The sequence below is a fragment of the Epinephelus fuscoguttatus genome, linkage group LG22, assembly GCF_011397635.1.
Source record: "Epinephelus fuscoguttatus linkage group LG22, E.fuscoguttatus.final_Chr_v1".
NCBI lineage: Eukaryota > Metazoa > Chordata > Actinopteri > Perciformes > Serranidae > Epinephelus > Epinephelus fuscoguttatus.
Genome location: NC_064773.1, coordinates 7,332,380 through 7,349,176, shown reverse-complemented (window position 1 = coordinate 7,349,176; position 16,797 = coordinate 7,332,380). Strand labels below are relative to the sequence as shown.

General features: G+C 41.9%; 3 protein-coding genes across 3 annotated transcripts in view; all 3 read left to right on the top strand.

The window, feature by feature from the left end:
• The window catches only part of LOC125882871 (FYVE, RhoGEF and PH domain-containing protein 6-like), a 31,450-nt gene extending 28,973 nt beyond the window's left edge, over positions 1-2,477 (top strand). The window contains exon 21 of the mRNA XM_049566802.1: positions 849-2,477. Within this exon, the coding sequence (XP_049422759.1) occupies positions 849-891 (43 nt within the window). The 3' untranslated portion in view covers positions 892-2,477. The remainder of the gene's footprint in view (positions 1-848) is intronic.
• A 2,224-nt stretch (positions 2,478-4,701) lies between these two features.
• On the top strand, positions 4,702-6,877 carry ndufa12 (NADH:ubiquinone oxidoreductase subunit A12). The gene is made up of 4 exons (XM_049566922.1): positions 4,702-4,836; positions 5,272-5,357; positions 5,521-5,608; positions 6,628-6,877. The coding sequence occupies exons 1-4, from the start codon at positions 4,748-4,750 to the stop codon at positions 6,806-6,808; spliced, it is 444 nt and encodes a 147-aa protein (XP_049422879.1). The 5' UTR covers positions 4,702-4,747; the 3' UTR covers positions 6,809-6,877.
• An 8,433-nt stretch (positions 6,878-15,310) lies between these two features.
• tmcc3 (transmembrane and coiled-coil domain family 3) overlaps positions 15,311-16,797 on the top strand; it is a 67,244-nt gene continuing 65,757 nt past the window's right edge. Inside the window, exon 1 of the mRNA XM_049566883.1 lies at positions 15,311-15,554. Within this exon, the coding sequence (XP_049422840.1) occupies positions 15,510-15,554 (45 nt within the window). The 5' untranslated portion in view covers positions 15,311-15,509. The remainder of the gene's footprint in view (positions 15,555-16,797) is intronic.

Genomic DNA, 16,797 nt, shown 5'->3' with positions numbered 1-16,797 from the left:
GGGCTAGATACTAAAACCCTAAAAAAGAGGGTGGATCACGGGGAGTACCACCAGTTGGTCCAGGAGCTTCTCCTCCATGATGGACATTTCCAGGCATATTTTAGGATGACTCAGGGGCAGTTTGACAACCTGCTGTCTATCGCCACCTGTTATCACCAGTTTCTCCTCCATCATTTACCAACTGTAAACTTGTTGTCGTGACCATGATGAAAAAAGAGATGACGTGGGGTGCATTTCCGCTTTGAGTTGGAAGTTTTTTCAACTCTAGGTGTTCAGAGCGCTCTGGCAAAAACAGCAGAAACACGAGGCACATAGCAACGCAAAAAAGTGAGCAAAAAGATTAATTCTCATTAAAAACGATAACAAAAAGCCACCTCCAGCTGCTAAAACACTTTCTGTGTGATCAGGGCCTTAATCTGCTTTTCTCCATTTCACAGAGTCGTTGAGAAACTTAGCATTGTGCTCTACTGTCTTTTTCTACCCAGTGAGAGCTGACTATAATGTCTCCAGTTGCAGCCAGAGACACTGGCTAACTCGCGGATGTAGACTCACCTTTTAACCTGCTGGTAGACTCATCTGGTCTTTACAAACAGAAACAATGTATGTGCTTATTTGCATATAGAGCCAGGAAGTGAGATCCATTCCCAAGTGGTCACTTAAAATTCCTAGAGAAATGCATTCTGATTCCAGGCATGACAAGAACCCTCAAAACAGGATTGTGGAATCCACCACTGACAATGAAAACCACCATATAAAGATCATTTCTATGTATTCTTTAACATACTTTCTTCATTTTAACGTGCTTACTCAGTGGTGGCTAATTTCCTGTTTTGTATTTTTGTCCTCAGATGGATCGAAGCCTTCCAGGAGGCAATGATTCTCGAACAGTAACTTGGTTTTACAGCAGTGATGTCGCATCACAGCCCCGGAGCCAGTTGACAGACAACTCACGACCCCTGACTGATCTCAGGTCGGCGGTCACCAGCTCAGGAAGGACTCCGGATGGACTGTTTACTTCAAACAGAACCCTGCTGCAGAGCGCCACATCCCTGTGTGTGGAGGACAACCAGACTGCTTCTCCCTCAAAGAACTGGATTCTGTTTCTCTAAACTGATTTTCTGCCAACTGCAGCTCCTGCTGACGCTGAGCAGAGGTCAGAGTTAAAACATTTGTTGCAGCCGTGGGTCAAAGTTCAAGTCCAGAAGCATGTGTGTGGAAGTGTGACAGAACAGATTTCAGGAATATTTAAAGCCCTCGGAAATCCAAGGAAGTCTGGGAATTATTTTTAACTGCAAAAGGATGAAGGAATTACTTTTCTGTGTGAAACAAAATACGCAAAACTGTCTGCCTTCATTCGAGCATGTTGTAGTTTAAAACCTACACTTTGATATTAAAAACACACCCACACACACACACACACACACACATTATGAATATTAACCTGGTGAGATGTTTCACCTGAATCATGGATGCAAAGTGTCGCTGATGTCAGTGCAAGAGTTTAAAGATGCAACAAGGTGGGATTTTACTGTGAAAATCCAGCTTCTACAGAGAAACAGGAAGTTGACGTTCTGCTCTTTAGGTCGATCTCTCTGGTTTAGAGATTTTACTCCTTTATTTTTTAAAATTTAACACACAAACATTTAAATGGGTTCAAGAAACATCCTGGAGAAAACTGGAAATATCATGAATAATGTAGATATTTTTCATACAATTAAAATGTATTTTTTTGCCCGTTTTGCCACATTAGAAATGGTTAATGGGTAAAACTGTGTATATGGACGTGACAGAGCAACATTGACCTTTTTTATATCAAAGCCGAGAGCTAATATTTATAAAATAGGAAGCTTTATTGTTTGAGAAGCACAGGCTGCCGCTTATTTTGGGAGTCAGGGTTTGTTGGGAAATATGTTTCCATCGGTTATTCTTTTAAATTTAAAAGAGAACGTACAAGAAAAAGGGGTTTTTTTTATGGGCAAATACTGTGGAGAGTATACGTGAACTATATTTCTGAGGAAATGCTCAAAAGAGAGGAAACATTTTGGATTTTGATGCTTGTTTTTGCAGACGTGCCTTATATCTCCTGTTTTTGAGATGCAATAATATAGGTGCTCTGTTTCTACACTAAATAACACTTAGAGTTTGACTACTCGCTGTCTGGCCGGGATACTCGAGGTTTGCAGTTTTAACAAAAGTCATTTTTCAGGTCAGTTTCTTCTTGGTTAGGTCGCCATGTGTTGCACTACCCCGTTCCACAGTGGGAGAATCCAAACCCTGTCTTTTTTAGTGAAGGAATAAAACTTTTAGCTCATTGGCTGCTGTCGTCAAACAGTTTCATATGTGCCTCATTCCGATCTGTGTTAGCGAGGAGCTACCAGGCATGTATTTCTCCATGATTGTACATTAACAGCAACCATCTGTAAACATCTACTCTATCAGAATTAGAGTCTTCTATAAACAACGATTCTAAACTGTCAGGCAACAGTTTTTAATAAAATATATATAAATATAAATCCTGTCCTGCTGTGTTAATTTCCTGTTTTGCTACTTCAAAGGATGCGACGCAGCGAGCTGTGTACAACCACTGTCACTACTTAATTGCACGGCGCAGACAGATGCATGTGGGAGGCAGTAGTTCAGCTGTTAGTTGCATTTATCGTCTGGGTCTGTCTTTGAAGAGGCGATTAAAGTGACTGTTTGAGAGATATCAAGGCATTTTTTACAAGTGACTAATGATGCCGGAGCTCCGAATTTAATCTCATGCTCTATTTCCCCTCGTATCTCCCCGAGCTGCGATGCTGGGCTGTGTTAGATCCACCCTCATGGGCAGTGAAGGGAGGTCGTCTGTTGAGAAATTGTCCTTTAATTAAAAGGGAGTTCAAGTCTGTGTCAGGAAACGTCGGCTCTGCTCCCGATGTGTCCCTGAACATCACGCTGAATCCTCCAGGCTGGGTTGCTGAATTTGCAGATTTACTTTGTACATTGACCACTATTGACAATAACAGGGTTGATGTGTGAGTGATGCTGTGAAGGATTTGAGAATTCATAGAAACTATTAAGAGTGTACGCCAGGAATGAGCGAGACATCGGCTCACTGATCCACCTCACCAGGATCTACAGCAGTGACATCTGAACGTCATTCGGTCTAGTTAACTGTGGTCGGATGGTGTCAAAGAGAGGGAAGACGATCAGAACTGAGGTGGTTGGACTACCAGAAGGCAGCATAGCAGATGTTCAGGACAGCTACAAATACCTTGGGGTCCTGCAGACAAATGGGAACCATGAGGAGGCTGCAAGGAAGTCAGCCACAGCCAAATACCTAAACAGTAAGACAGGTCCTGGAAAGTTGGCTGAATAGAAAGAACAAGGTCCGAGCCATCGACAAGTACGCCCTGCCAGTCATCAGATACCCTGCTGGTATAATAAACTGGCCAAAGGAAAGAGGAAGCTTCTCACAATGCATGGAGGGTTTCATCCCAAGTCCAGCACCTTCACACTGTACACTAAGCAGAACGAGGGAGTCACTGGCCAGGAAGAAACAACCAAGACCCAGGGATACATCAGGAAGATGGCCCCCAAAGATTAGCTGCAGAGTGGATACCTCAGACAGCAGAAAAGGAGGACGAACCATCATGGAAGGACGAGCCCCTGCACGGCATGTACCACCAACAGATTGAAGAAGTGGCCGACATCAAGGAACCCTACCAGTGGCTGGAAAAGGCCGGACAGAAAGACAGCACAGATGCATTAATCATGGCAGCACAGGAACAGGAAGCAGGGGTCCATAACCAAGTGGCTGGCGGGTCCATGTCATTTGTCCGACAGCCCATTGTTCCAATATGTGTTTGTCACTTTCTTTTTCATTTTAACCCACACCATGATCTTTTCCTGACACTGACCAAGTGTTTTTGTGACTAAACCTAACCAGACCTTAACCACAGCGCATCATGATGATTTCGGAACAACGGGACTTCGGAACAATGGGTTTAATATGGTCGGAACAATGGGATGTCGTCGGATCAATGGGTTGTCGGACCAATGGGCAGTTTCCTGGCTGGCATAGTGTACAGGAACATCTGCACTGAGTTTGGGCTGGAAGTCCCAAGGTCAGAATGGAAGACACCTCCTAAGGTGGCTGAGAATGACGGAGCTAAGATCCTGGGGGACTTCCAGATCCAGAACTGGTGATGGCTAACCAACCGGACATCGTGTTGATCCCCCAAACAACAGAAGAAGACAGTGGTGATAGATGCAGCAATCCAGAGCGACAGCAACATCAGGAAGAAGGACCACAAGAAGCTGGAAGGACTGAAAGAGGTGCTAGAAAAGATGTGGGGAGGGAAGGCAACAGTGGTGCCAGTGGCGATCGGAGCACTGGGAGCTGTGACCCCCAGACTGGGAGAGTGGCTCCAGCAGATTCCAGGTCCAACATCTGAGGTGTCTGTCCAGAGGAGTGCAGTCCTAGGAACAGCTAAGATACTACTCCCAGGACTCCGGTAGAGGACCTGAGCTTGAGGAAGACACACCACCATCAGTTTTTACATAGCTAGCTTTGCTTTGTTAAATCATTTAAGTTATATTATAATATTATATAAGTATATTAATATTAATATTCCATAAGTACTACTGTTACCGTACACATTTTTATCTGTATGCGGAACTAAAGGTTCACAGGCTGGTGTTGGTGTTCCACTCGGACCTGTTTTTAATGCGCAACAGTCCGTCTGTGTAAATCTTCCGTCTCAAGATGGCGGAGTACGCGAACCTCGTCCGAAGGGCTTTGGGACAGTTACGAGGTCATGGAGGAGTCCGAGGTTTTCTGTTCCAGTTTTTCAGGTCAGTTTAAACACACTGTTTGCATAATGTATAACGAACCTCTGTTCAACACCGAGAGAGGTTTATAAAGCTGTGTGACCCGGGTCTGTGTGTTCAGAGCACAGCTAGCATGTTGACAGCTAACATTGAACAAGGCAGCTAACCGGAGTCTGGACCTCCAGCAGACCTTAATGTTAATGTGTGTGGCTGGAGTGTTACACCAAACTCCATTTAGAAATTCCCTAATTTAAGTTTGTGTTGAGCAGCAGCAGCCATTTCGATTTAAATCAACTAAAAATCAAGACTGGGGAAAACTTAAGTAACCACTGATTAATTCGGCTGAAAAGTCAATCACCAAGAACTGTTCATTAAAGCAACATGTCAGCTTCTATGTTTGGTTCACAGTGCACTATGTGTTTTGGGGCTGTAAACCTAACCGTCATCATTTCCTGGCAGGGTGAATGATATAAAGACAGGAGCCCTGATTGGTGTGGATAAATATGGGAACAAATACTATGAGGACAAAAAGCACTACTTCTTTGGTGAGTCCAGTTTCTCCACATGTGCATGATGTCACTAGCAGAACATTTGCATTAAAAATATTGATGCTTTATATGGGATTTTGCATATGATGATCAGATGTGGGTGTTTTTTTTTATTGTTTTCATACATATGTGAGTTTTGTCTGTGTCCACATGTGTTCAGGACGTCACCGCTGGGTGATCTACACCACAGAGATGAACGGGAAGAACACCACATGGGAGGTGGACGGCAGCATGGTTCCACCTGAATGGTACGACCTGTCGTTTGTAAAAGGATTGATTTAAGCAACAACCATTTGGCCTGTGTGTTTTCTGGGCAAAATTGTCACATCTACTTTTCATCTATTCATCATATCTATTTTTTGAGAATGTAGTATCTTTTGCAAAACTTAATGAATTCTACATTATACCAGTTCCTCTTTAGATATGCGGTATATGATGATGAGTTAGAAATACCTTACTGATCTTGAGGGGAAACTGTGATTCATTACAGTCGCTCTGATGTAAAGAATAGAGATATATAAGAAGAATAAGAGTATGAAAAAGAAGTATGTAAATATAAAGCAATGAAAGAAAATAAAATTGAAATGAAAATATTCATTATACATCAGTGTTTAACACTTAAGATATGAAAAATATAAAAAATAAAATATGTGTCATCACTGTGCTGAGACTGTAAGTGAGAAAATTTACCTACTATATTTATCAATAGAATAGAGTAAGATTAAGCATAAGAAATATGTGCATTGTATGTTGAATGAATATATACATTCAAGAGATGTAAGTGAGACTGAAGTCATATACTGAAAAACATTGCACAGTTGAATAATTGCACAGAATATTGTGGCAGTGTTCTTGGATTAAAAGCTGAGGTTTAGTTTTTGGGGAATTATGAAAATAAACTGTTGTGTTTAGTGGACTCAGACTGTCTAACTTTACTCTCTTGGCAAGTAAAATAATTGATTTAGATTATTTCCCTTCCCGCAAAAATACAACTTTAACTTCAAAGACAGAAATCTCAAAAAAAAAAAAAAAAAAAAGCATAACAAGAAAGATTTAGCTTGACAACTACTGTTATGTAAAGGGTTGGGCCCTTTGCCATGTTTTTATGTCTAAGTGACTGACAGGAAAAACAATATTTGAAATTGATCCAGTATTGAGTGAGAGCACTGCAGCTGGCAGCTGTGAAACCACTCGGGGCATTTGTGCACCATCAATGTATGTCCACTAAAAGTGTACAGAAGCTACTCTCTTCATGTTCACTCTCCAGGCATCGCTGGCTGCACTGTATAACAGACGACCCCCCCACCACACATCCACCAGAGCCAAAGAAGTTCCTGGCTGAGGTCCACCAGTTCAACGTGAGCGGCAGCTCAAGCCAGTATGTGCCCTACTCCACCACCCGCAAGAAGATCCACGAGTGGGTTCCACCTAAAGCCGGAGCTCAGTGAGCTCTGACTGCACATTTGTAAATTATGGTTTCCTGCCAACACGTCCTCAATAAAATCTCTATACAGACATTTATGATGGGAGTGGCTGTTCTTACATTAAAATGATGATTATTTTTTTTAGAGATTTACAGGTTGAGAATGATTGATCTGACAGACAAATTATGTTCATACCCACGTCATTTTAAATAGTAGTGGGGATCCCCCAGTTTCCAAAGTTAGAGAATATATCAGGTTGATTTTTGGAGGAGGGAAATGTCCCAAATGATGCACAAGACATGTTGAATATTTACATTTGATGTGATGGAGCAGCCATAAAATTACTTTCACTATGTGATACTTGAAGACACTTACAGGGGGTTTATAAGGGTTTTCTTCCTCTTTCAGAATTATGAATTAAGCATTTCCATGCACGTGTTTAAAGGGAATATGTCACTGTTGAGATTCTTTTTTTGTTTTTAAGATTTTTTTGAGGCATTTTTAGCCTTTAATGGATAGGACAGACAAGTGTGAAAGGGGGAGAGAGAGAGAGGGAGTGACATGCAGCAAAGGGCCACAGGCTGGAGTCAAACCCGGGCAGCTGCGGCAACACCCTTGTAGATGGGGCGCCTGCTCTACCACTAAGCCACCGACACCCCCACTGTTGAGATTCTAAGGAAAATCTATGATGGATGGACGCCCTAGAAAAGTTAATGGGAAAGGCTGAATAGCTCTGGGGCTATCATGATTTGACCTGGTGTTTGGAAATAAAGTGCTTTGATTTCTGGACTTTTTTTTTTTTCTTTTTTTTTTTTTTTTTTACAAAATTACATCAATGTGAAGAAAGTTATTATTAAACTTTTCCTTTTGTTTTTAAATTTTATTACAGAATTGCGTCAATGTGAAAAAATCATCAACCTTTAGAGATAAATTACAAAATTGCACAAATGTGGAAAAAAATAACTTCAAAAATTACAAAATTGCACAAATGTGAAAAAAAAATCAACTTTTAAAAAAAATTACAAAATTGCACAAATGTGAAAAAAATCAACTTTTTTTTAAAAAAACAAAATTGCACAAATGTGAAAAAATCATCAACTTTTTTTTAAAAAAAAATACAAATTTGCACAAATGTGGAAAAAATCAACTTTTAAAAAAATTACAAAATTGCACAAATGTGAAAAATCATCAACTTTTTTAAAACAAAAATACAAAATTGCATCAATGTGAAAAAATATTTTCTTTGCTCAACCAGGACTTTAAAGGACAAGTTTTATTTTTATTTTTTTGTTAAATTTCAACCTCTATAAAACAGACTGATGAAGCCTGTGTGCAAAAATATGGGCTAAATATTACATAGTAATAGTAAGCTTAGTCTGCTGGTGAAGCAGCAACAGCAAACTTGTTGAAATTTCATTTTTATCAGCATTATATTTCAGTGCACTGGTCTTACTATGAGGACAGACACTGACAGCGACTGTGTCTCTGCTAGGTGTTAATCACTGGAGGATTATGATGAGCTGAGGCAAAGTTGCAACATGCAGCATTTCCCACTGAGGTGTGCAGAGATTCTCCAGAGCTGACTGGTCACACTGTGTGTGTAAGTGACTGGACATACATACAACACACACTCATGATGACTCAGTGTCCCTGTGAAACTCCAGCCAGGAGCAGAAGGCGAGGTCTGTGTGCTTATTATTTACTCTTTTTGAACATTACAAGTGGATATTTGAGCATTTTTATTTGTTAAAATTCAGTTAGGTACACTGAGCTAAAATAATACAGTGTAATAACTTTATGGTCATATTGGAGGATATAGTTTGTAGTGCTGTTAAGTTATGTTGCATCACACTGTGACATATTTCCAATATTTTATCCAACCTGTTTATATCAATAAGAGCTGAGAAGATAAAAGTGTCAGGCAATTTGCAGATATTGGCCATAAACTAAGGCAAAATTCAAAATGCTGACCTGATGATTTACCTTAATTAATGACCAAATATCTGCAAATTACACTATAATCCGCCTCGGCTGTGTTTGTGTTCAGTGCCAATTAGCAAAGATTTGCCCGCTGACTGCCAAAACAAAAACCAAAAACGGTGAATAGTACGGGGTCACCCCTATGTTTCCCACATTCTATGTTTCCCACGTTCTATGTTTCCCACATTCTATGTTTCCCACGTTCTATGTTCCCCGCTCAACCAGAAAAGGTTCTATGTTTCCCGCTTTGGTTGAGCTGACATTTCAATCGGCCTCCGCTGTCTTTTTGGTCACTGCTAATTAGCTAATATTAGCCCACTAACTAGCTAAACAAAGAGCAAAGATGGTGAACAGTATACCTGCTCATTAGCATATTAGCATGTCTTAATGAGTATCTTCAAGGATGAGTAGGTTAGCATGCTAATGTTAGCATTTAGCTAGCGCTCAGAGCGTTAAGTGTCATTTAGTTGTGTCTGGCTTTGTTTTTGACTATTTTATTAACGTAATTTAAACCCTTTTATCTGTGTTTCTGTGTATAAACTATAAAAATATGAACACTATAATCACTGTTAGTTATTTTATTTTTTCACTGTAACATTGTGTGTTCAGCTGCCAAAGTTAAAATTGTTAAAACATTGTGAATGTTTGCAGTGTTGAAAAATATTACCAGTGCTTAAATGTAGTAACTTTGAAAATGTATTAAAATACTGTTTGTTAGTACAATTTTCACTGAATTATTTTAAATTTACCAATGTATGGGTCGGCTTCTATTCTCCACTACATTCATTTGATAAGTTTAGTTGGCCTACTGTGCAGATTCAAATTCTTAAATAAATAATGATGTATTAGCCTATTATAGATAAGATAACACTTCATTGATGCTCAGGGGGAAATTAACAACCTGCCCAGCAGTATAAAGTAGGCCTACTTATAATTAGATCCATCTCTAGCAGCTGCAGCATTAACCGGATAAACATACACTCACTGGCCACTTTATTAGGTACACCTTGCTAGTACCAGGTTGGACCCCATTTTGCCTTCAGAACTGCTTTAATTCTTGGTGTCATAGATTCAACAAGGTGCTGGAAACATTCCTCAGACCTGCACATCCATGGTGAGAATCTGCTTCAAGGTTGGACAAGGTGTTGTTGGTTCAGAGATGCTCTTCTGCACACCTTGGTTGGAACCAGTGGTTATTTGACTTCCTGTTGCCTTTCTATCATCTTGAACCAGTCTGGCCATTCTCCTCTGACCTCTGGCATCAACAAGGCATTTTGGCTCATTGGATATTTTCTCTTTTTGGGACCATCCTCTGTAAACCCTAGAGATGGTTGTGCTGAAAATCCCAGTAAATACTCAGACCAGCCCGTCTGGTACCAACAACCATGCCACGTTCAAAGTCACTTAAATCACCTTTCTTCATCATTCTGATGCTCAGTCTGAACTTCAGCAGGGCGTCTTCACCATGTCTACATGACTAAATGCACTGAGGTGCTGCCATGTGCTTGGCTGATTAGGTATTTGTGTTAACAAGAACTTGAGCAGGTGTACCTAATAAAGTGGCCGTTGTTGTTTTCATGTCGTGTCTGTTAAATTATTGACATGTAAAGCACTTTGTAACTCTGATTTGAAAAGCATTATGTAAATAAAGACGTTTGTGTTTTGGTAATTGAGAACTTAAAATTGTCTGTCTTGTTTCAGGGATCTGGAGCTGTTAAATGAGGAGATTCACCGTGTCATCACTTTTAGTTCGAGTGGGTGGTTTGGAGGAGGAAGAAGAAGAAGAAGAAAAAGAAAAAAGTCAGCTCAATGTAAGCTTCAGCACACAGTGTCTGTAATAGTGTTCAACATCCAAGAGGGGGCGTCGTTCCTTTTCATTTATGTCCTGTGAGTCAGCCCTGTCACTGTATCAGAGCAAGATCAGTCAGAGAGAATGAAAAGGGCTGTTGGCATCCTCTTGAGTCAGCATCTTACTGTACAACAATCCTCTCCCGTCTTTATATAGAAACCAGAGGGGACTTTGCTTGGAGAACGGAGGCGCCGTCTCATCTGAAATCCTTGAAATTAATTAAGAAAAATGAGCCTGAAGTGCTTCGACTGACAACAATAAGCCTGAGTGGCATTTAAATTTGTGCTCAGTGAATGGTTTGTTTGTTGCTGATAGCCATTGTCCGAATCGTCCTCTGCAAAGTGGAGCAGATAATCTGTCAGACTTTTAAGTGCTGATGCAGCATTACGATGAGGCTGCGAGTGATGCCAGCTGGGCACCAGAAAGAGGCTAAAGAGGGTTGTCTTGATGTCCAGACACACTCCAAGTCTGGCCCTCTTTCCTCCTCCGTCTTCCCTCCTGCCAACTGTCATATCTCTGGGCTGTATTCGCAGTCCACCTCCTCCTCCTCCTCTTCGATCCTCCATCTCCTCTCTTTAACATCACTGCCTTTTGCTTTTTTACTCTCCCTCCCCTGTCCTCCATCTCTTGCATCTTTCATGCCTGACTTCCTCCCCATGCATCAATTTGAGTGCGAGATCCTTGTATTTCCAGGCTTCCTGTTTTTACATCTAATTCTGCAAATGTTATGCCGTGCTTAATGGGTCAGAGTCGGTGCCTTGGGTCTTTTATTTTTTAGGCCTCCCTCTTAGCATTTGAGCTGTAAAAATACAGACATCCCAGTTCTGTTCCCCTCCCATGTGTGTGTCAGCACACAAGAGGAAGAAACTCAGAGCTAAATGGAGGATGAGTCAAGTCAAAGCTCTCATATTCTTAAAATTTGTGTCCTGTAATAGGAGGTGGAGTTGACCGGCAAGGTCTCGTTACTCCATTTTTCTATAGATGGTGCGCTATTCTTGCAGAACAAATGATTTTTATTAGGTAATAGTCCTTCTTCACAGCAGACATTTTAACATCTCCCTGCAGGAAAAGCACAGGTGCTTCTGCTTATGTTAATTAAAGCAGGATTACATGTAGCTGTAGCAGAGTTTGTTAATTAGTGTCATTAGTAACACCTGTTTTTTCTTTCTCTGCAAAAAGTCCCGCTGTGGAAAAGGTCTGTATTTCTTAAATGCCTAAAGGTGTAAGGTGGGCAGTTATTAATATGGAGATGTGGTTATTAATTAAATGGATAAGACCGACATTTTATTTCTTTCTTCATATTGTTCTCAACAGTTAGACCACATGTCAACAGACCATTTTCCACCCCTAATCTCCTGAATATCACAAAGTAACCTGTTCTAAAAAAAAAAAAAAAAAATGACAAGTTGTTAGAATAAAATAACAATTTCAACTTGTTAGCCAAGGGATGACAGTGGGAGGTGTCCCAATAAAAATTTTTTTAGTGAGTGTCTGATCCGACATCATCCGGTCGCCCCCCTCCTGGCCCAATTGTTGAAAAAATTGTTGAAAAACGCTGGCGCTAAAGTGCCCTCCTGGGAGCCAAAACACGCACTAAAGTGCCCTCTTGGGAGCCAAAACACGCACTAAAGTGCCCTCTTGGGAGCCAAAATGCATGCCAAAGTGCCCTCTTTGGAGCCAAAACACGCACTAAAGTGCCCTCCTGGGAGCCAAAAGGCTTGCTAAAAAGCACGCTAAAGTGCCCTCTTTGGAGCCAAAACGCATGCTAAAGTGCCCTCTTTGGAGCCAAAAAGCGTGCTAAAGTGCCCTCTTTGGAGCCAAAACGCGTGCTAAAGTGCCCTCTTTTGAGCCAAAATGCATGCTAAAGTGCTCTCTTTTGAGCCAAAACGCACGCTAAAGTGTCCTCTTGGGAGCCAAAACGCGTGCCAAAGTGCCCTCCTGGGAGCCAAAACACGCACTAAAGTGCCCTCCTGGGAGCCAAAAGGCTAGCTAAAAAGCACGCTAAAGTGCCCTCCTGGGAGCCAAAACGCACGCTAAAGTGCCTTCTTTTGAGCCAAAATGCACGCTAAAGTGTCGTCTTTGGAGCCAAAACGCACGCTTAAGTGCCCTCCTGGGAGCCAAAACATGCACTGAAGTGCCCTCTTTGGAGCCAAAACATGTGCTAAAGTGCCCTCTTGGGAGCCAAAACATGTGCTCAAGTGCCCTCTTGGGAGCCAAAATGTGTGCTAAAGTGCCCTCTTGGGAGCCAAAACGTGCACTAAAGTGCCCTCCTGGTTGGCAAAACACAACTGCTCTCTTGGGTGGAAAAACACACTAAACCCCAGAAGGTTATTAGGACCAAGAAATACTATGAAACATTACTGTTGCAATGACTTTTATGTTGGGCCCTTTTTTGATCTATACTGAGCCAGAACTATATCTCACAGAACCAGTTTGGATTATCTGGTGCTAATATGGTGTTAAAATGCACTAGAATACAGGAAATGGCATCTGCTTAATTGAAAATGTTCTGGGGGAGGACCCCCAGACCCCCCCAGGGATTTATTTCCTTCATACATCCATGTCTCTGTGTGTTCTTCACAGTCCAACGTTGAATCTACATAGTTCTTGTGGATGCCGATCCTAACTACAAACTAACTTGAGTAGTCTGTCTAGTTAGTCTGTTTTAAGGCTATATAATGTGCCATTTGTATAACATAAACATGTCTAAAGGTTAATTTATTGTCACTCAGTACGTGTCTGCACACTACAGAGCGAAATATGTACTCAGGTCCCGATACAATAAAAAGGCAATAAAAGAGGATAAAAAAACACATGAAGTAAATGTAAGCAAATATGAAGTGCCCTCGAAAACACGCGGAACTCAGTGCACTCTTCAGCGCTGTATGTGCCCTTTTTTTTCTTTTCGCCCCTGCCCTTCAAAACGTCTGTGCACGCCACTGTCTGTTCAGGTGTCCCAGTGAGCCACGACACTGTGAAGCATCATGATGCTTGGGCTAATGATTATTCTGACTATATATTTGTATTCTAATGAACTGGTTGTAAAGCATCAGTTATTGAGAATATACTGTCATGGAAAAGCCAAAAGACTAAAACTTGTAAGATGAACTTTTAGAGCTGAAAAGAAATGTCACAGCATCCTCCTGTAAGAGGTATACTCCTTGACATTTACTTAACTTGGACAGCCTTGCATAGTCAGCACTATATAATCCACTCTCAGAAGATGTCAAGCTAGATTTTAAATATAAAGTAAGATTTGCAGTGTTTGAGACTCTGGCAAGGAGTGGTCAAATGCAACTAAGTACATTTACTCAAGTACTTAATTATAGTACAAATTTTAGGTGGGTGTACTTGTGTGTTGAGAAATTCTCCTACTTTTTAAGCTAAATAAACATTTCACCTGCAAAGTGACTACTTATGTATTAGTTACTCACAGTGGGTGACCTTGAATTGACCCTTCATAAAGTCCCGCCCCTGGACGCAGACTGGCCAATCATAACGTAGCATCGGGCCGGTTCAGACCAGGGTCCAACAACACAGCTGTGCCCCATCGTTTCAGATTTCCTTCATTTTCAGGCTGGTTTTGTGGATTTGGAGCTAAATGTTGTGCCTGGGGCACGTCGTGTATTAATGATACTCGTTACCTGGAGAGGTTGGAAAAAGATATACGTTTCTTCCCTGTTCCAAAACCAAAATCAGACCCTGAAAAGTGTAGGGTTAGCTAGCTAGCTACTGAAGATATAGCCTACTGAATGTATACACATGCTGCTTTTGCTTTGTAATGATTATAACAGTGAAACAAAGACCGACCAGCAGTGTGTCATCGCAGTGTGCGCAGATTCATACTTTAAGTATTTTTTCTGATAATACATACATACTTGTACATACAAAGGTTTTGAACACAGGACTTTTACTTGTAGTGGAGTATTTTCACAGTGTGGTATGAGTACTTTTACTTAAGCAAAGATCTGAGCACTTCTTCCAACACTGCTGGCTACACAGGATGCATTTGTCAGCAGGACAAATGTATTGTTAGTTTTGGGCTGTTAGGCTGACTGGTTGATGAAGAACATTGTGCTTTAGGTTGGCTGGATGACAAGAAACAACACTCACCCGCCGGCTCCCACTCCCACTTATAAAGAATGCCTTTGAGCATGAGTGGGAGTGGGTGCAGGGTCCAGCCTCAGTCACACACACACACACACACAACTCCAGAGGCTGTTATCTAGCTCTGTAGATTATAAGTGCAGTCTCCGTCCTGTAGAGTGCGTTCACCCCTCAGGGAGCGAGCGAGTCTGGCCAGGGATTCCTGCACTAACTCAACGTTCCCACACTCATTCATTCATTCCCTTAAATCTCTCCCCTTCCTCCTTCCTCTCCCTCCTCCTTTCCCCCTTCCTCTCTCTCTCAGTGGCCGTCTCTTAGCTCTCCATCCTCTGCCTCCTCCTTCCTGATTGGCAGCTGAGGTAGATGTTACCGTGGCAAAGTGTACCCGGGCCAGTGGAGGGTGGCTGATACAGATCAAAAAAAAATTTCCGGCTCGGGCTGCTTCATGCCTTTTAAGGTGGTCTTCTCCCAAGTGTGTGAGAACGGTACAGAACAGGACGGCTTGGGAACGCACCCTCAGGACAAGGCAGTGTAGTGCAGTGGGTGCTGAGCGTTGAGGTGCTCAGGGAGCCGCTGGCTTGAGCCTGATAGCTACTAACACAGGAAGCAAAAGATTTCACAATAAGAGGGTTGCACACACGATTAGACAAACACATATACGTGTACTCCTCTTCCCTTTAGAGGGAAGTCCTGACACTTCAAAGAGGCAGACAGAGCGCTCTGATGTGTGGGGTCTTCTGAAGCTGCTGTGACATGCACTTTGACCCCAGGCTGTGAGGAAGAGGAGGCATGAGGAAGAACTACAGCGCTATTCCGCTCATCTATGTGACAGAGGTAGCGTGTGCACTTGTTACGACTTTAAATCTGTCGCCTTGTTGTGATTTTCTCTGTCTGTTTGATGTGGTAGATAAGGGAATCACGTCTGCTGTGTATAAAGGTCAAATGCAGTCAGGTACAGAGTCACAGTGAGTCACATGTGATCAGCAGCACATTATTGCCCTTTTAAACTCAACATTTATGTGGATCACATGAGAATATGTTGGATAAAAAAACGTATTGTACTTGTTTACCTCTGAATGTTCCCTGTTACATACCAAGATAGTACATTGTGATAGCTTTGCGGGCGCTGGCATTCCTCTGATTAGATACCAGGTTTTAAAGGCAGGACTTTAAAGAAGAAGGTTACAGTCATGTTAAAACATGTGTGTAGTGACCAGAGATGATCATGGAAGCTGTTGTTTAGCTGCCACAGGTTGAGCCAGGCATGTTTCACCACGTTCGTGTCCATGTGATTGGCCCTGCTGCTCTAGTAACATCTAAGGAATGTGTATAGCAAGCCATAGATCATGAACACCTCTTAAACTGCAGAGCTTGTTCTCCTTTTCTTTCTCGCGTGTCTCTGAAGTTTCTTCGCTCTGGCTCTGAGTGCTCGAGCAGGAGGTCATGTTTGTGTTCCTCCTGTCTTTATCTGTCCATCACAATCACAGCCGCTCTGTCAAAAATGTCCGTTTGATGCACTCTGTGGCTAAAAGGAGAGGCATCCCCGAGCCAGCCCTGAGATGCTCGCTGTGCTTTGGGCTGCCCTTATTTTGCTGACGCTTTATGTTTTTGTGTGTGCATGCATTATGCGCTTCAGTCTGCCAGTATATGCGCAACAAAACGCTGTAAAGAATAAAGTTATGTAACCCATCCAGCATAATGGGGCTCTTCCTGTCAAGCCAACAGCCTTCACCGGTTCACAAACAAGGAAATAGTTGAAGGAAGAAGCAGCAGGACGGTTTTTTTAATGGCTTCTCAAAGGATTTCAGATTTGAGAAGCCATTAAGAAGTCCTGCAACAAGTCACAGTGTTTACACAGTTACCGCACCCCTGATATGTTGTTGTCAAAGTTTCTGTAAACAGTTAATGTGCAGAGCCTCAGAAATGACCACCAACTGTTAAGTGTGGTCACTTCTAGCTGTTTACCATGGTAACCATCACAGTGTCTCAGACACAGCAATCAAAGACCTCAGTCGAAGCTCTGCTTTTATCCCCGCCACGTTCTCTGTCATTAAGCTGTGTGCGTTTATACCATAAC